General features: G+C 60.4%; 1 protein-coding gene across 7 annotated transcripts in view; it reads right to left on the minus strand.

The window, feature by feature from the left end:
- NFIC (nuclear factor I C) overlaps window positions 1-19807 on the minus strand; it is a 158276-nt gene that overhangs the window by 102943 nt on the left and 35526 nt on the right. For all 7 annotated transcript variants that reach the window (XM_073324331.2, XM_073324334.2, XM_073324329.2 and 4 more), the window contains exon 2: window positions 4619-5150. In XM_073324331.2, the coding sequence (XP_073180432.1) occupies window positions 4619-5150 (532 nt within the window). The remainder of the gene's footprint in view (window positions 1-4618; window positions 5151-19807) is intronic.

Consider the following 19807-nt stretch of genomic DNA (forward strand, 5'->3'; position numbering starts at 1 on the left):
CGGGGTCCCCCCATCACCCAGCACGGGGGGCCCCCGCCCTCCCCCCACTCGCCTGCCTGCGTCTCCTGGGGGGCCGGGGTCCCCCCATCATCCAGCACGGGGGGGTCCCCGCCCTCCCCCCACTCGCCCACCTGCCTCTCCTCGGGGGGGGGCCGGGGTCTCCCCATCACCCAGCACGGGGGGCCCCCGCCCTCCCCCCACTCGCCTGCCTGCGTCTCCTGGGGGGGCCAGGGTCCCCCCATCACCCAGCACGGGGGGTCCCCGCCCTCCCCCCACTCGCCCACCTGCCTCTCCTCGGGGGGGGGGGGGCGGGGTCTCCCCATCACCCAGCACGGGGGGTCCCCACCCTCCCCCCACTCGCCCACCTGCGAGCGTCTCCTCTGGTGAGGGCCGGGGTCTCCCCAGACGGGACCCCCCATCCTGGCTGGGCCTCTGGGCGCTACCGCAGCACCCATGGGGAAGCAGAGCCCGCCCCGCGGGCTGCTCAGATCCTGCCCCGGGGGCCACAGCCCAACCTGCCCCGGGGGCCACCGCCCTTGGCCAAGCCCCAGCCCCAGAGCCAAGCCAAGCTGCTGGGGCAGCTCTGTCTGCGGGAGGCTGGGGCGCTGGCAGGCTCAGCTCCAGCCTGGCTGGGGTGACTTCGGATTGACGCCGGGGTCATGGAGGGCAGATCCGAGGCAAGATCCTCCCCAGCCCCTCAAGGTCCCTGCAAACACAGCGCCCCCGCTCTCACTTTGTGACACATTCTGGTCTGGCCCCTTCCCCTCCCGCTGCCAGCTCCTCTGGGCTGCAGGAGCCCGCGGAGGTGCTGAGCAGAATGCTGGTGCCCATCTCTCCCCGGGCCTGGGCTGGCTATTGCCAGCCACCTGCCCCACCACAGCCTGCCAGGTCACAGGGGCCAACCCCAATGCCCCTGCCCCGGGGCACACTTCAGAGCTGAGCCTTCCCCGGCCTGCACTGCGGCTTCTCCATGGGGGCAGTAGGAGGGTGCAGTCAAAGGTTTCCTCTTTCTGCTCCTGAGAGGGGCTCTTTGGAGCTCCCTGGGGTGCCCCCTGCATTGCAGCAGGTTTGTGCTGGGGAGGCAGAGACGCATGGGAGGGAGGGAGCTTGCATCCCACATTTGTTGTAGCACTGTTCCTTCCTCCCAGCTGCTCTCTCTGCATTCCCCACAGGCTCCCCAAGCGCCCTCCACCTCCCCCCCCCGGAGAACAGCACCCCCCTCACATGTCACGTCCCCGCCTGGCAGAGAGAAGCAGCCAGACTTGGCATCATGGCGGCAGAAATACCAGTCACAGCGTTCCCTGGCGGCGCCCTCCCGAGGCAGGGTGTGAAATTCGATTGCTGCCCCAGCAAGGCCCAGCCTGTGAATATGACGGCACATGCTAACTTCACAGCCTGCTCTGGGCTGCTGCAGACCCCTTCCAGGAGAGACCCGGCGGGGAGCCGGAGAGAACCACAGGGCCTGTCTGTGTGCAGCAGCCTCCCCAGAGAATCCACCTTAGATTCATCTCAGCCCAGCGTGGGCTCCTACCAGCCCTGGGGAGCTCCCACCCGGTGCGAACTGGTTGAGAAAAGCAGAGTCCAGTCCACACAGACACCAGGGCTGCAGAGCCCGGCAGCCCCCAGTATTCAGGTACGCGACGCCGAGCTCCCACGACGGCCCTCCCACCCCTCGCCATCCCCGCGACCTGCCATCCCTAGCCGCAGGACCACCAGTCTGGTGCGGGAGGGGAAGCACATAACAAATCAAACCGCCCCGGGGGGCAGAAATGTCTTCTCCGATTTCCCCAGCGTATGTGTTTGCTCCTCACGTGACTTATGGCTTTGTCAGGTCCCCTTTGATGGAACGACAGCCACTGAAATGCCCACTCAGGTCAGGATCTGCCCTTGGGCTTGGGCCAGGAAGGTGGGTGTGGGGGATGGAGGCAGGAGGTCTCCCGTCTGCCATTGGCAGGCGAGGGGCGATTCAGGATGCGAGGCCTGCCTGAGCCCAGCAGAGATCTCGGGTGGCCCGAGGCAATCCCTGCAGCAAAGTCCTCTCCTACCTGGCTTGTTCCGGATTAGCTTCCTGGGGCATGGATACCAGGAGCTCTGGCCTGGCCCCTCTAATCCCGGAGCCAGGCACAGCAAGAGCCTGTGGCATCCACCTGGAATGAAAGCAGCCTGGCCTGGGAATGGAAGGGCCAGGGTCTCTGCCTCAGGCGGAAACCAATATCTACCCATACATTGCAAAGAGCAATCCCTGGCCAAGTCACTGATGCTCTCAGAGTGCAACCGGGTCCTGATTCCTGAGTTCTGCCTGGACCCTGCCTTACTAGTTCTGCTGCACCCACATTCCCACTGCAGTGTGGCCCCATTTCCTGGGCTCTGGTCCCATGCTCCGACCCCCAGGGCCACCCAGACCCTTCCTCCCATCTGTCCAGGCTTGTGCTGGGTTCTGAGTGGGACCCCAGACAGGTCAGATGCTCCCAGGGCTGGGGCTAGATCTCCTTCTGCATCACGTGTGGATTAAAGTCTTGGAACCAAACTGTGGCCTTGACCACAGCAAACCTCCCCAGATCCAGCCGCAGAGCAGACAGAGGGCAAATGCTATTTCCCTTCCGCCGATACAGTCCCTTGTTCCATCCCTGTCCGTGCCGGCCAGGGCGGGTTACACTCTGGGCTCAGCACCTGGCCCCAGAGCATGTGCTGACAGCAGGGAGAGGGACCCCAGAGGTTCCACCCATGCTGAAGGGAGAACGCACAAGCATTGTGTGCAGTCCAGAGGGGGAATCAGAGAGAGCCAGCCAGCGAGACTGGGGCCCAGCAAGTCACACCCAGTGCCTGAGCTTCTGACCTTAGTGAGCCGCAGCCAGTCCCTTGTGGCCCCAAACCTCCCGCGTTGGACTGGGTTTGTCAGAGTCCCGCGTACCAGCGAGGGACAGCGACCCACCGGGGACACGCAGAACAGACCTGAACTCCTGCTTCGCACGCCAGCTAACCCTTCTCTGACACACAAGCGGCTAAGGCTTTAGCCTAGGAAACGTGGGCTCTATACCCGGCTCTGACACGGACCTGCCGTGAGACCTCGGGCAAGTCACGTCCCTGTGCTGTGCCTCAGTTTCCCCTCCCATGTTTTGTCCTCGCTCTCTGCCTGTACAGCACCAAGCGCAATGGAGCCTGGGGGTGCTACCATTGCAGAAATAACAACAGCATCCTCCCCACCCCAGCACAGCCACAGGCCACTGCTGCGTGGCCAGGGACCAGGGAGAAACCCCGCCCGTCGCTCCCAGTCCAGACCCGCTTCTCCCCCAGACTCATTCCGGGGCATTTACCACCACAGCCCCCTGGCTGAGCTCGGGGGGATCCTAGCCCCGGTGGAGTCAATGGAGATTATTACACCCTATGTTTTTAGGCCAGAATTTTCTCAGCACTCTGCACCTCTGCAAATCAGGGCAGCTGGAAACCCAAAGGCCCAGAATCAGCAGCCAGCACTGAATCCATGGCATGGACTGTGGTGTGGAGCTTCCCCCAGAGCACCCTGCAGTGTCTCTGGGGCAGAATGAAGGTTGATATTCCTGCAGGGCTTCCCAGGGCGCATCACCTCCTGGCTCTTACCAATGCTTCTGTGCATGGAGCCGGCCTTGCCAGCTGCCACGTGCCCTGGACAGCAAACTCTCTCCTCACCCCTAGCTCTGTCTCCGCTCTCACTGCCCAGGCAGTGCTGGGCTGACTTTCCCCTGGCATTGCACCTGCTGTCTCCACATTCCCAGCCGTGCCCGTATTCCTGCCCATGGTCCCAGCCACGCAGTCCCTCCAGCTGCCCCCGCGCTGCCAGCAGAGCTGGCTGGCTCAGCACCTGCCCTTCTGGGCACTCATTGCAGCTGAATGCAGCCCTGCCAAGGCCGGGATCCCTGCCCCCCGGGCAGCTTCCCTCCCGAGACGCACTGGGTAGAGCCTGTCCCTGCACTGCCCAGGCCGCCTACCCCACCCTTCAATGCACCCTGCAGCCGCATGGCCCCTCGGGAGAACAAGCCCCGCAGAGGGGAGCTGCCCTTGCTGTTGGCTGGGGAACACCCGGAGATGGCGCGACGGTGGGTGGGTGCCTAGATCCCGTAGGGAGGCACGTGCCTCATTCCGAAGGACCCCAAGACTGCACACAACCGCCCTGCCCCCGCCCCACCACTGACATGCAGCCACCTCTGGCAACTCACCAGGAATAAAACCACCCAACAGCCAGGATCCATTCCAGACGGGCAGGAGATGGCACACTCAGGCTGGCATTTACACAAACAGGGGATCAGGGCCAAGGCTACGATTTGGGAGACCCCAGGGAAAGGAGCAGGGTGGGGGGGCTGTGCTGCATTTGTTGGGAGTGGGGAGGGGCTGAGGATCCTGCAGCTGGCAGGGAATTGGGTGGCTGGGGCACCAGTCCTCGAGGCAGAGAATTTAGGACAAGTTGGGGCAAATTTAGGGCAAGGTTCATCTGTGCAGGTCAAAGTCCTGAAAACAGGGAAGAGCCGGGCCTGGATTCTTGCTCGTTGGGAATGGACCCTGGGCACAGCCCCATCCCCTCCCGCACTCTCAGGCGGCAGTGCAATGCAAAGCCGGTCCCGTGGGACCCGCAGGTGGCACCTACCTCTCTCGCGGACGAAGTAGGCCAGGTACAGGTCGAGCTCCTTGACGGAGACGCTGATATGGTGGGGCTGGACGCACAGGATGGGGTTGGTGCACTGGGCTGCCTTGACCAGCCGCTCCCCATCCGTGCTCTCCAGCGGGATACCCTTGAAGAGGATCACCATGACCAGGTCCAAGCGCCACACCTTGTCGGCCTGGCGCAGGCAGTCGATGCGCCGCATCTTGCCCTTCTGGTCGGGGTTGGAGAGGACGCAGCAGGAGGGCTTCTTGCCCGTGATGGAGAGCACAAAGTCCTCCCGGAACTCGGGCCGGATGTCCTTGCGTAGCTTGGCCAGCAGCCGGGACGCCCACTTCTGCTTGACCTCGGGCTTCTCGTTCAGCAGCTCGTCCTTCACCGCCCTCTCCTCATCCTTTGTCATCCTCTTCTCGTGCTTCTTGAAGTACTTGCGCTTGCGGGCCTGCAGGTTGAACCAGGTGTAGGCAAAGGCCCGGACGTGGGGGAGCAGCGCCTCGATGAACGGATGGAACTCATCCTGCAGGAGCAAGCAGACAGATCTGGCCGTCAGGACAGACGCACAGACAGGCAGGACCAAGTCCCTGGGCGCCGTGCACAGGGGGATTCTGTAGGGCCCATGGTTCTGCGGGAACACAGCATAGTATTGGGGGGAGGTGCTGGGCATCAGGACTCCTGGGTTCTCTTCCCAGCTATGGAAAAGGAGGGGAATCTGGCGGTTAGAGCTTGGGGACCGAGAGACAGGACTCCTGTGTTCTCTGACAGAACTGGGAATAGAACCCAAGAGTCCTGACTCCCAGCTTCCTACTATTCTAATCACTGGTCTCCATGGGGGACCTGGGACTCAGGGCTGCTGGATACAAGGGGAGTGGTGTCTAGTGGTTAGAGCAGGGCAGGCTGGGTGCCAGGATTCCTGGGAGGAGAGTGGTGTCTAGTGGCTAGAGTCGGGGGTCTGGACTCCTGAGCTCTCTTCCCAGTGTGTGTCTCCTAGCAGGGCTAGGCTAGTCCCTGGGGGGCTGTGAAAAGGTAGGGGGTGGGGAGCAGAACTGGTACACCGGGGATCCCAGCCGGGGAATTCTGCTGCAGTCATTCGATAAAGCGAATTATTGCATGTCCATTGTCCTCCCTGTTTAATGGACACAAATGGGCGACCCCTGGCCAGGTCCGGCCTGCAGCGAGGGCATTGTCAGGGGGTTGGGGCATGTCCCCTGGGGTGGCGGGGTCACCTGCTAGGAGATCAGACCCTTTGCTGCCCTGCCTGGAGGTCCTCAGGGGCTGGGGGATCCCTCTGTCTTCTTTGGAGTCACTCCTGAGCTTACACCGGACTTAGGCCTGGGGGGTTTGGGGTGAGGAGAGTCTGGACCCCCCCCCACACACCACGGCCGGCACAGTAGGAACCTGCTTTGGCAGGCGCTGTGGAGTGTGGGGCTGGGGCTGGATCATAAGCAGCCGGCGACTGTCGAGGCTCCAATTCCAGGTGCAATGGAGCTAATAGAGTGGGGAGGGTGCCGTGGCCACAGTAGCGAACCCCCTCCCCTTCCCTCTCGCCCCGATGGCCCAGCGATCCAGGCTCAGAATTCCCCAAGGCAGTGCCAGCTGCACGCCATCCTCCCATGAGACCTGTGCCCAGGGCCAGGCGAGGAGGAGCCGGCAGACTGTATTCTTGAGCCCAGATTGAATCAGATTCTGAGATCGGAGGCACCCAGGCTGGGTCTCTGTGCCCACCTCTTTGCCTGGGCATGAGTGCGAGCTTATGTGCCTGCATGCCAGGGAACACGTTGGAGCCCACGCACAGAGCCCAAGGGGTCTGGGCCCAGCATTCCCTTTCCCAGACCGCCACAGCAGGACCCCGCCTGACGCTGACCAGCGGCCGTGTGGCCAGCAGAACCATCGTGCCAAACGCAGCCCCATCCAGGGAACGCCCCAGATTCACCCCACTTCTGGCCCAGCCCCTGCTCCAGAGAGTGAGTCACGCTCTGACGGTCTTTTTCCACTTGGCTAGTGTTTCCCAGAGAGTCCGTCCAAGAAAGAAACCAAGAAAAGCGCCTCCCCTCCGTACCCAATTTCCCCATTTTGTGGCTTGGGGGAAAGCTCACGTGGAAATGCCAGAAGGTGGTTACTAGGTGCTAGGACTCTTCCGCCGGTGCTGGGGAAAGGACCACCTGCCATTAAAAAACACCAAAGCCAGGTTCCCAGCCGCCTTTGCGTGTGTGCGAAGGAAGGAAAAATCCCCCCGATTGAGGCTGGAGATGAAACCCAAGAGGCAGCGGATTCTTCGTGCCAGACCTCCCTGATATTTTGGGCGCACTCCCTGCTTTGAATATGGCTCAGATTAAAGATAATTGGGATTGCATCAGGAAAAAGCCCTGTGTGCCAAGCCCGCTCTGCTATGGCAGCAGTTCGGAAATGTTTTCCTTGAGTCGCTCTGCAGAGCAGAATCTCCGCTCAGCACGATCGCATGGCAGGAGGCTGCTAACCACAACCGGAGCTGCTCCTTCTCACTCGCTCGGGGGCCAGATCCTTCCCTCACCGACCCAGTGTAAAGTGGGGGCGGCTCGACTACAAGCAGTGGAGCTATGGTGGCATTAGAGAAGGCAAGGATCTGTCCCCGCGGCTCTTAAGAAAACACAAGAACTGTGAGAAGCAGCAGTTTTGCCCAAGAATTTGGAAAGCCGTTGAAAAATTATTTTTCTTTGGATTGTGGTTCTGCTCTGAAAAATGAGCGTTTGGAAAAAAACCAGCCCTTTCCTCCCGTCACCCTCTGCCTTTGGGGGGTGTCCTGGGCCAGGGCTGCTGACCTGGGTGACTAATGCAGCTTTCCCAGCTTTGGATTCCCGCACAGCTACCCCAGCAAAGGGAGAGAGGGCTGGAGTCCGCTCCTCCTGGGGTGTCATCCACAGACCCTGCTGCCCACGGTCATGGCCACGAGAAATGGGGGTGTCCCAAGCAGGGGTGCTGGCTAGAAACCATGTATTCAATGTTCGTTATAATTACCTGCCAGCAGATCGAGGGAATGATTATTCCCCTCTATTCAGCACTGGTGAGGCCTCATCTGGAGTACTGTGTCCAGTTTTGGGCCCCCAACTACAGAAGGGATGTGGACAAATTGGAGAGAGTCCAGTGGAGGGCAACGAAAATTATTAGGGGGCTGGGGCACATGACTGATGAGGAGAGGCTGAGGGAACTGGGATTGTTTAGTCTGCAGAAGAGAAGAATGAGGGGGGATTTGATAGCTGCTTTCAACTACCTGAAGGGGGGTTCCAAAGAGGATGGCTCTAGACTGTTCTCAGAGATATCAGATGACAGAACGAGGAGCAATGGTCTGAAGTTGCAGTGGGGGTGGTCTAGGTTGGATATTAGGAAACACTGTTTCATTAGGAGGGTGGTGAAGCCCTGGAATGGGTTACCTAGGGAGGTGGTGGAATCTCCTTCCTTAGAGGTTTTCAAGGTCAGGCTTGACAAAGCCCTGGCTGGGATGATTTAGTTGGGATTGGTCCTGCTTTGAGCAGGGGGTTGGACTAGATGACCTCCTGAGGTCTCTTCCAACCCTAATCTTCTATGATTCTAAGGTGGGGCGGCAGCCCCCCAGCGCCCCTCATTCCAGCCCCAGTCGTTCAATTGGAAGGCCACAGGGAGTCACCCAGGGCAGGAAGTGACCTGCAGGCCCTTCTGACCAGCAATGACTGGTTAGGGGGAAGCCCAGCTGGGCTCTCAGATCCCCGGCTGACCGCGCCAGGGGTAGGCAATAAAAAAAACAAATAAAAATTGAACAGGGAGCCAGGGCAGCAAGACCAAAAACGTATCTTTTTAGCTGCAAGCCAAGTGCCTCGGTTCTGGAACCACTGAAACAATTTCCACGGGATGCGTCCGATGAAGTGAGCTGTAGCTCAGGAAAGCTCATGCTCAAATAAATTGGTTCGTCTCTAAGGTGCCACAAGTCCTCCTTTTCTTTTAACGAACACAGAGCCACTCGGCCCATCTCCTCCCAGGGTCCGGCACAGGCCCAGGGGCAGGACCTAGGGTCCCGTCAGCACCGCAAGCCCAGGCTGCATCCCGCTCTGCACAGAGCTGGGGGCTGGGGGCTCGCTGAGTGGGGACACCCCGGCGTGTGCGGCTGGTGAGAGGGGGAATCTGGGAAGCCAGTGGGGATAGTCCAGGGCTGCATGCGGATGGCCCGGTGCTGGGACAGAGCCTGTCTGAGCTGGGGTAGATCCCGCAGTCTCCAGGCCAAGCAACCTGCCCTAAACCCACAGCGTGATCAGGGACCAGGGACCCCCCAACCCTGGCATCCCCCACACCCCTGCTGCAGATTCAGTTTCACTTTCAACCCCCCTACCCCCGTCAAACCCCAGCGGCTCAGGGTGTCCCAGGACAGCGGCGCCTAGTGGCAGCGACCTGATGCCCCAACCATGCCCCATCGCCAGAGCTAGCTGGTGAGTGGCCAGACTGTCTGTCAGCTCAGGACGGTACCATCCATGCTGGCCCTCTGCCAGGGGCCCATCCAACCCGGGGCAGGCAGGAGGGTGGGGGCCTGAGGCCAAGCCCTGGGGGCACTAGGGAAGCTGGGCCCAAGACTCTGGAGAGCTGCCCCCGTCGGGACGTCCCTGGTACCCCGCGGGAGTGTAGCTGCAAGAGGAGGGAGGCTCGGATCCCCGCTGGCCTCCGGCACCGCCAGGCTGCCGGCTTGATTGGCAGCAGCCGCTAATCCCCGGCCGCCGGGCATGCAGCTTCCATCAGGGAAGAAGGTCAAGGCAAAGCATCAAACCACTGCCGTGCCCCCAGCCCGCCCGGGCCAATCCCGTCTCCAGCCAGTGGGCCGCATCCCAGAGCAGGCTCCTGGCGGGGCATCCCAGCACCAGATCGCTCCCCAGCCAGCCGAGTGGCTCCCCATGGAGCGTCCCTCAGGGAACGCCCCCTCCCGATGGTACAGCACCCCGGGCGCACACCGCACCAGGGCACTCGCGGCTCTGAGGCAGGGAAGGAAAACGAACCAGGAACCCAATGGAGAGGGGAGTGGAGGGGACTCGTGCTGCCAAGGGGAGCGCTGACTGGTACCTGCAGGGCCCCTCTCCAAGCATGGGCACCTCCTTACACACCCACTGTGGGCACCTCCTTACACACCCACCATGGGCACCTCTCCCAGCACAGGCACCGCTTCTTACACACCCACCAAGAGTACTTCTTCTTACACACCCAGCATGGGCACCCCTCCTTACACACCCTCCATGATCACCTCTCCTTACACATCCACCATCGGCCCCTCTCTAAGCACGAGCACCTCTCCTCACACTTCCACCATGGGCACCTCTCCTTACACACCCACCCCATGGGCAACTCTCCCAGCACAGACACTGCTTCTTACACACCCACCATGGGTACTTCTTCTTACACACCCAGCATGGGCACCCCTCCTTACACACCCTCCATGATCACCTCTCCTTACACATCCACCATCGGCCCCTCTCTAAGCACGAGCACCTCTCCTCACACTTCCACCATGGGCACCTCTCCTTACACACCCACCCCATGGGCAACTCTCCCAGCACAGACACTGCTTCTTACACACCCACCATGGGTACTTCTTCTTACACACCCAGCATGAGCACCTCTCCTTACACACCCAACACGGGCTCCGCTCCTTACATACCCACTGTGGGCGCCTCTCCTTACACACTCAGAGGCATTCCTGCTCACACACAGGGCACCTCTGTCTGCAGCTGCGTTTCTCTACGCCAGGCTCGGAGGACGGAGCTTGTCCCTCTGACTGTCCAGCCTGGCAAAGGGTTGATTTCTCCTAGGCCTCTTGGCCTAGTGGTGGCGGGGACGGGGTGTGTCTTGTGAAGACCGGGCAGGAGGCTGGAGGCCATGGGCTTGCCCTGCTCCTGCGGGATGGACACTGGGGGATGCTGGGGAGCGGGACTGAGCTCACCACATCCTCCCTGTGCTGCCCTGCTCTCTCCATAACCGTGTCCCCCCCGCAAGGCTGTGACCCCCCCATCCCAGGGCACTCCAAAATACAACTCCCTGGGGCTTTGGCAAGGGACTTTAGTTCTGGCGAGGCAGCCCTGGACCCGGTGCCCGGGGGTCACTGGCACAGCTCTCCCCACAACCGGGACTTGGTCTGCAGGGGTCCCGGGAGCTCAGACTCCACGGCCCGTTTGATCCTTCAGGGCCCCGAGAAGGGGCCAGCTAGGGAAGGCAGGGCTTTGTGGGACCCCGCCATAGGAGGGAGCTGGACTGAGGCCCAGTGGCCTCGTTTCACATGCAGGCCACCACACCACGCCCCCTGGGGACAGCAGCCGGGTACCGCGACCCAGCCCTGCCCCAGAGGCCCCACAGCTGGTTCCCAACCCCCTTGGGCAGCCAGTGCCCCTCTGCAGCATCAGGCCCGGGTGCTAACATAGGCACCGTGCTGCCCATCAGCTGACGCTGGGCCAAGCCAGGTGGGCGAGGGAGCTGTCCCATTGCCCCAGAGCGCAGGGGCACCCAGCCTCGCCCCAGACATGGCCTGGCCAGCCGGCAGCCGGGAGGGCTGGGAGGAGGTGGAGACAGCAATCCTCTCTGGCCTGGCAGCAGGGGCAGCCGAGAGTGAAGGGGGAGAGCTGCCTAGGCCGTGCCCCGCGCTCTGGGCTGCCCCTCGCCTGCTCTCCAGCGCCCACTCTTGAGGGCTGAAGGAGTAGCAGAGATGGGCTCCGGAGAGGACCACCCCCCGCTTTGCTCTGCAGATGGCAGGTTGCTGTGATGACCGTCTTGGGGGGGGACAGGTGGGGGAGGGAGGGGACACCCTGGGGAAAAGCAATGGGAGAGTATGGTGCACATTACAGGGAGGAACAGTTGGGCAATGCAGGCAGGGGCAGCCCAGAGAGCGGGCTTTCCATGCCCCTCAACCCTGCCCTGTAACCCCCATTAGTCCAGTCCTTAGAACCCCCCTGCCCTGGGCTCCCCCCACAGCTCTGCCGGTGCCCCTCACTCCCGACCCGCAGCCCCGTGCTGTTCAAGCCCTCCCCCCACCCCCCGCCGGTGCCCCTCACTCTCGACCCGCAGCCCCCTGCTATCCCAGCTCTGGGCTTCCCCCTGCCCCAGCTCTGTCAATATATCTTGACCCTGAAGATCTGATACAAGCCCCAGGCCTGGCCCCTCCTGCTCCAACACACAAAGATTTTCTTTTTTCACTGTGAACAAACTCCTTCCGGGGATCCCGCCAAGTCCCAGCAAAATCCCAAACAGGGCATCGGCGGTGCAGAGGTGACAGCTCCATCCTGCTCCAGCGCCCGGCGTGCTATTTCTCATACAGCCGCGCTCAGGGGCCCAGTCAGGATCGGGGCCCCATCCACAAAACCCATGGGACTGCTGGAAGAAACTGCCCCTGCCTAGAGGAGTTGCCTTCGAACTCCCCCATCGCCGCAGTTCTGGGGCCCAGTATACACTGGCCCTTGTTCCATCGGGGCGCCCTTTTGCTTACAGGAAGGGTCCCAGCTCCAGCTTCTGCTGCATTCTCTGTTCATGGGGCTGCTGCTGACCCCCCTCCCCCCAATCCTGTTCCACTGGTGACAGGTCCAGGGAAGAAGCCCCGTGGCCCCAAAAGGCTGATTTCTGTGCTGGGATTAAGCAGGGATCTGGGATGAACCGAAAGCTGGGGCAGCTCCTGAAATCCGATCAGCCACTCCGGCAACTTTCCCTCCCCTCCCGGATTATCTCCGCTGCACAAAGATGTCACATATAGTTAATCTGCCTTAGTGGCCAGGCCGGACAAGGGACCAATTCATGTGCCGTAAATACAGATGTTCCGGGGGGAAGCGCAAACTACTGGGCAGGCGCCGTGATTGGGCTAAGATGGCCTTCTCCTGCGGGGCTGGGCTGTGTGACGACCCAGGGGGTGGTTAAAATTCCCAAGCAAACCCAGGCTCCTTGGAAGAGGAAGGGTTACGGACAGCTTGGTTTGGTACAGTAGCTAGGGAGATAAAAAGTGGAGTTAAGATATTATTGTTATTATTTGTATCCCTGTTGTGTTTAGCAGCCCCAGTCCTGGCCCAGGCCCGCATTGCGCTAGGTGCTGTACATTATCTATTAGGTATATTATGGTAGTGCCTAGAGCCCCAGCCATGGCCCAGGCCTGCACTGCGGTAGGCACTGTACAAAGATTGAATAGAAAGACAGTCCCTGCCCCAAAGAGTTCACATATGGGCAAGAGAGATGGACAGACAGGGATGGTTTGGGCCATGCATTGTGGGGCTCCTCAGAGGCAGTGCAGAAGAGAACAGAGAGAAAGGCGGGCATTGGTAGGGGAGACAGGAGCCCTGGATCTATTCCTGGCTCTGCTACTGACCTGCTGGATGAGCCTGGGCACAACCCTTCCCCCCTCAGCGCCTCAGTTTCCCCTCCTATCTTTGTCTGTCCTCTCTAGCTGGACCATGAGCTCTCTGGGGCAGGGCTGTCTCTCTCAGCACAGCAGGGCCCCATCTTGTCAAGGCCTCTAGGTCTGAGTGTAACAGACAGCCCAGTCCAGCCATGCTGCTCTGTGCCAGCAAACACCAAACTCAGCCCCAAGAGCCTGCTCTGCCGAGCTTGCCCCTTCTCCCAGCAGAAGGACAGCTCTGAGGCCAGCCAGCTCCACCAACGATTGCCTTATCTCTCTTTAGACCTGAACAATCACAGCATGAGCTTCAGGTGAGAACACACCAATGCCTGGCCCCCACGGCCCATCCCCCCACCTCCCAGCCAGGACTTCACAGCTGGGACCCACTGCTAGCTGGATCCTCCTCAAGAGCAGAAAGAGAACTCAGCACTTCCTGCTCAAAAAGCACAGCTCCCCCAGCCATGCCACTTGAGCTAAAGGATGATCTCGGGCACCAGACACCAGTATAGGGCATATGGCACACGCTGAGCATGGCTGGTTCCGTCCAGTAGAGGGCAGCGATGCACAAACACACCCACCCTAGCCAGTGCATTACAGCGCCAAACAACTGGGGACCGGAGAATAGGTCGTGCCACCCTGTGCCTCGAACCCAAACCGGCCCCTTCCTGAGGTTCAGCAAAAGTTTGGTTCACTTTGCCTGTGTTGGTTTTCATTTGCGCTGCTGAGTTTCTGCTGGGCTTGGAGGCAGCCGTGCTGAAATATCACAGAAAGGCTGTTCTCGTGGCATTTCCGGCCAGGAATCTGGCAGGAGATCCTGTCCTTGGGCCATGTCCAATCCCGTTTTATAGAGCTCTCGAGATCTGGGGAAACAGACAGCTTGCAGGGTGCTGCTTTTGTAGAAACAGGACCCAATCCTGCTCCTGCTGCTGTTTGACTTCAGTGGGAACAGAATTCACCTTTGTTTTTTAACTCTTTTGTGGCCTTTTCCAGCCAGAGATTTCAGAGCCCTGCCCAGACAGACCAAAGCCACCACATTCCTGCTAGGGAGGGAAGCGTCCTCCATGAGTTACAGATGGGGAAACCGAGGCAAAGGGACTTACATAAGGACACACAGTGAGTCAGTTGTGAAGCCTGGATTAGAACTCAGGTGCTCCTGGCACCTTGCCCTATGCTGGGCCCACTAGCCTGCGTTGCCCAAAGCAGTTCTCTTCATGGTTCGAGGTTCAACCGTCACCACGTTACCTCACTCGAGAGTCTCCCCTCCCCACCACCTGCGGAGCAACGGCCTGCTTGCACGGTGGGAGCAAAGGAGGCGAACCGCTAACCTGCTTCCTCTCCCATCACCTAGGGGAGAGAAAGAACCTGGAACTCTAGAATGCAGGATCTCAACTCTGTTCCAGGTGAGAGCCCGTGAGGTTTGGGATGGGGGGGCACGGGGCTGGCGTTCAGGACGGGGAGGGCACAGGGCTGGCGTTCGGGATGGGAGGGCATGGGGCTGGCGTTCGGGACGGGGAGGGCACAGGACTGGCGTTTGGGATGGGAGGGCATGGGGCTGGCGTTCAGGATGGGGAGGGCACAGGGCTGGCGTTCGGGATGGGAGGGCATGGGGCTGACATTCGGGATGGGGAGGGCACAGGGCTGGCATTTGGGACGGGGAGGGCACAGGGCTGGCGTTCGGGACGGGGAGAGCACGGGGCTGGCATTCAGGACGGGGAAGGCACAGGGCTGGCGTTCAGCACAGGGAAGGCTCAGGGCTGGCGTTCAGGATGGTGAGGGCACGGGGCTGGCATTCGGGACGGGGAGGGCACGGGGCTGGCATTCGGGACGGGGAGCGCACTGGGCTGGCATTCGGGACGGGGAAGGCACAGGGCTGGCGTTCGGAACGGGGAGGGCACGGGGCTGGCATTTGGGATGGGGAGGGCATGGGGCTGACATTCGGGACGGGGAGGGCACGGGGCTGGCATTCGGGATGGGGAGGGCACGGGGCTGGCATTCGGGACGGGGAAGGCACGGGGCTGGCGTTCGGGACGGGGAAGGCACGGGGCTGGCATTCGGGACGGGGAGGGCACGGGGCTGGCATTTGGGACGGGGAGGGCACTGGGCTGGCATTCGGGACGGGGAAGGCACGGGGCTGGCGTTCGGGACGGGGAAGGCACGGGACTGGCGTTCGGGACGGGGAGGGCATGGGGCTGGCGTTTGGGATGGGGAGGGCACGGGGCTGGCATTCGGGCAGCTACGGTGCTGCCAACCCTGCATGTTCAAAAATCATGGTTCAAAAACTCACAAGCTTGGCTTAGAAAATCGCAATTCGGTTCAATAACCGACAGTGGGTTCTCTTTATTCATAGCTTCCCAGGCCAGAAGGCACCCCTATGAGCAGCCAGCCTGCCCTCCTGGATAACACAGGCTGGAAAATCTGCCTTGAAATCACTCCGGTTTGAACTAGAGCAGATCTGTTAGCAAGTCACTGAATCCTGACCATAAGACTGCCAGTGATGGAGAGAATCCACTTTTCATTGACTTGTTTTCTGAGCCCTTTGTGGGTCGCATTTTCCAGCTTTTCTCCCCAACCCCAAAGGCCAGACATTTATTTCTTTCAGTCCAGAAACACTGAGATTATCACCTAAATCCCATGACTCCTGGAGCTGGGGATGCCAAATCTGGGGAGAGCATCCCTCTGGAGTGGGCCCTGGACCCCTGCCCTTGCTCATGCCCCAGCCACTGGCCCTGGTGCTGGGCTGTTTTGTCTCTGGATGGGGGAAGGAGATGCACCCTTGCTGCAGGAGTCCTGTGGGGTGTGGGGAGACCCCAGGCTACCTCATGGCAGCCCAGCCGCAGCAATGGCTTATTTTGCTAATGGCTGCTGAGCCCCTTCGCCAGCCAGGCAACCACTTCGAAACTGCTGCAGTTTCCATGCTCCCCACCCCAGTCACAGATCACTGGGGCCCAGGGAGAAGCAGGCAAAATTGCCTCCCATCCCCAGCTTGCCAGCCTAGAGTCCACTTCCAGAGGGCAGCACCCGGGGGCCTGATCAGCACCTAGATCTGAAGGCCCCCAAGGTGAGGAGGGGCTGAAATCCACTTGTGAGCTCTGTTCTCTTAGGAGACGACAGCCCTGAGGTCTCTCACCCTTAGCGCCCCTATAGGTCTGACCCCATTATGCCAACTTCAGGCCAGATTAGCACGCTGGGTGCTGCCAAGCTTGTCTCAAAACCGAGCCCTTCACTGGGGACTGAGCTCACTCTGATCCTGGGCACAGAGTGCTTGAAAACCTGGCCCACAATGTCCACAGCGTTAGATCAGCAGAAGGAGGCTAGGTCCATCCATGGCTATTAGCCAAGCTGGCCAGGAGCACACCACCACACTCCGGGTGTCCCTGAACCTCTGACTGCCAGGCACGGGGACTGGATGGCAGGGGATGGATCACCAGCTAATTGCCCTGGTCTGTTCACTCCCTCTGAAGCACCTGGCACTGGCCCCTGTTGGAAGGCAGGATACTGGGCTGGATGGACCATGATCTGACCCGTGCTTATGTCTCCCTCAACCACCGGTGCTCTCTGCCAGCCGCCCCATTCCCTGCGTGACTCAGAACTTTCCCGCAGCCTTGGCCGTGGGAATCTCCTGGCACCGTCTGGCCCAGGCTCCAGCCTCAGAGAGGTGGGCGCTGGAGTCAGCTGTCGGGTCCCAGGAGGGCCAGCGCTGAAGAGGAGCGGACAATAATCTGGCCTGTGTTAAATCACTGATTTAGTAGCCAAGGGCTTTCTCCAGAACAGCAACGTTCAGCTCTGGATTTCCAGAGTTCAGAGCTGGAGGTTAGTTCAGGCCTGTTATACAGCAGGGTGACAGCAGCAGGCCGTGCAGCCTGCTGGTTAGAGCACAGGGCTGGGAGCCCGGAGGAAATTCTCAGCTCAGACACCGACTTAGTGTGAGACTTGGGGTGAGCCTGTAGGATGCTGCTGATTCTCTTCCCCCGCCCCGCCGCTGCTTGAAAGCGCGTGGAGATCTCAGGATATCATCATTCGCACAATCTGCTTCCCACTCTGGTTCAGATACCAGTCGCATCGGCCAACTCTCTGATACATGATGACCAGAAATGGCTTCTGCTGATACGCGATCCTGAGAAAGGTTCAATCCTGATACGAAGCCAGGCACAAACCATTGTAAAGTCCGTCCTCAGAGGATGTTACAGCACCTGAAACAAAGCACTGAGCCCCTGAAATCCACATGCGCTTGCCAGGCTCTGCCACTGCGACGTATTTGAATCCATTTTATGATAATTGATTATGGGGGAGGAAATCGATTGCTGCTCATCATTTACTAATTATTAATCAAAGGTTATTTGTAATTCTTGCCACTTGTCCAGCCCCTTTCAGCCACAGATCTCAAAGCACCTTGCAAATATTAATCAGCTTTTTTCAGCATCCTTAGGAGGCAGCGGAGTTGTATTATAAACAGGGAAACTGAGGCACTGAGAAGTTAAGCGACACAGGCCAAGACTGCATAGCAAGTCGGTGGCAGACTCAGGAATAGAACCCAGGTGTCCTGGCCTCTGCGCACTAGGCCACGCTACAGGGATAAAGAGCTTTCCAAATACGAGAGGAAGGCAGAATGGGTTGGGTTAGGAGGAACTGGTGCCAATGTGAAATGAAGAAGGATGCACCGCAGAACAGAACAGGCATTGCCCCTTCCTCCGCCTGTCACTTCCCATTGGCTGGGCCCGAGGGACCGTCCGTGACAGCTGCCCAAGGGCTGCTGGGAGCAATGGTCCATCTGGCCCTGCACACACCGGCACCCAGCCTGGCCTTTGGCTCCCACCTCCCCAAGGGGCTGGGAAGCTGCTCACAGGGACGGGGGTGCGGACAAGGCCCCCGCATGGCTTTGTGACAAAGGCACCAGCCAGGGACCCCATGGGGGGTGGGGGGTCCAATTCCCAGTGCGGCCAAAGGCTCCCTGTGGGACCAGGGCGAGTCACGGACTGTCTCTCGGTTCCCCCTCCGCAAGGAGAGTCAGTTAGAACTGAGAGCGCTGGCTGGGCGGGGTAGGGCACAGAGGCAGGATGGTCTGATGGTTGGGATACTAGGCTAGGACTGGGGAGACCTGGGTTCAAGTCCCTGATCTGCTATAGGGCCCTTTGGGCAAGTCACTTGGCTTCTCTGGCCCTCAGTTTCCCACCTGTACCGTGGGGATCCCAGCCCTGCCATGGGGGGAGTGAAGATTAAATACAGATGCTGAGGTGGGAGAGATAAGTACCTAAGATACATTGAGTCCGTGGGGTTGTACTGTGCTGAGCCGATGGGACCGCTAGGGGCGACTCCAGTAACCACACAAACCAGCGTCTGGCCATGGCTTCTGCAGCTGGGCCCGTGTGGGGAGGAGGAGGGAGCCCGGTGCTTTGGGTCACACCAGAGCGTCCCTGGGTTTGGACCTGTGGTCCTTGAATGCATCAGCCTCCTGCTCTGTGAGCTTTGCCCTGATCACAGGGCTGGTCACGGAGAGGGACCTTTCACCTGCCCAGAGGCTCTGCTGGGATCTATGGGGTTGGGGGGCCTTGGCCCCTCCCCTGCACCCTACAGGCCTGAGCCCTGCCCAGGAGAGCAGTGGGTGCTAGCCTGGCTCCTCAGCCTCAGCACAAATAGGAGCAATTAGCCCTTCCCCCGGGCTCCCTCTTGCTGGCAGCCTCAGCAGAGAGGACAAGGGACAAAGGGGCCCCCTAGGCCACCGGGAGGCAAAACGGGGCCATGGGGTGCAGGGCTGCAGGGTCAGCTCCTGGCGCTAGTGCAATCTGAGCGGGCAGAGCAGGGCATCAGACTCCACCCGGGCCCGGCAGTCAGCCTGGCACGGACGCTGCCCAGCCTGCACCTCCCCTGTGGGGAGAGGCTCCCGGGCGGAGAAGCCAGCAGCTTTCTCAGGCTTGTTCTGGGCTGTGATCTCCGCTGGCTGGATCGCGCACAGGACCCCAGCTCAGCGGCTGTCACTGAGTGCTGCGTCCCTGCCAGCTTAGAAATCAACCAGATGAACAGGGCAAAATGCACCTCCCTGCCTCCCCCCGTCCTGGCTCAAGGGGCGACCGAGGGCACCGGAACAGCAGTCTAGCTGAGCAGGGATCACTCAACTGCAGCTGCCTCTGGGGTGCAGCATGAAGTATCAGCTGCCGCATAACGGCTCAGGTCAGTGCAGCGAAACCTCCGGTAAGCAGAAGGCAACCGGAAGGCGTGAGCCCAGGGGCTCGCAAACTTTTGTAGTGGTGACCCCTTTCACGCAGCAAGCCTCGGAAGGCAACCCCCCCTTATAAATTAAAAACACTTTTAAAAATATTTACCGCCATTATAAATGCTGGAGGTGAAGCGGGGTTGGGGTGGCGGTTGGCAGCTCGCAACCCCCAGGGAATCACCCGTGACCCCCTGAGGGGTCACAACCCCCAGTTTGAGAACCCCTGGGCTCGCACCAGCCGCGATGGCCTGGGGTTGGGGTTTCGTCCACTACAGTAAAGGGGTCTCAAATGCAGGGGTCTAGGTGAGGTAGTGGGAAGTGGGCCTGGCTGCCATGGCTAGGGGGTGCCAACGGGTACCAGCTACAGCGCAGACGGGGCCACGGCTGCCATGGCGACGGGGTGCCAAGGCTGAATTAGCTACAGTTTACCTGCAGCTTTGCACATATCCCTGGGTCTTATCCCCGCTGTCATGCAGGGCCCGATCCTGAGAGGTCTCTGGCAGCTCCTGGTGCCCAGAGCCTCTAAGACTCAGGCCCCTACTCAGTGCATGTGAGGGCAGATGATTCATCAGTGCTACTAATTTGGACTGTGGTCGTACTCAGCAGCCCCAGC

The sequence above is a fragment of the Lepidochelys kempii genome, chromosome 25 (genome assembly GCF_965140285.1).
Source record: "Lepidochelys kempii isolate rLepKem1 chromosome 25, rLepKem1.hap1, whole genome shotgun sequence".
Lineage (NCBI taxonomy): Eukaryota > Metazoa > Chordata > Testudines > Cheloniidae > Lepidochelys > Lepidochelys kempii.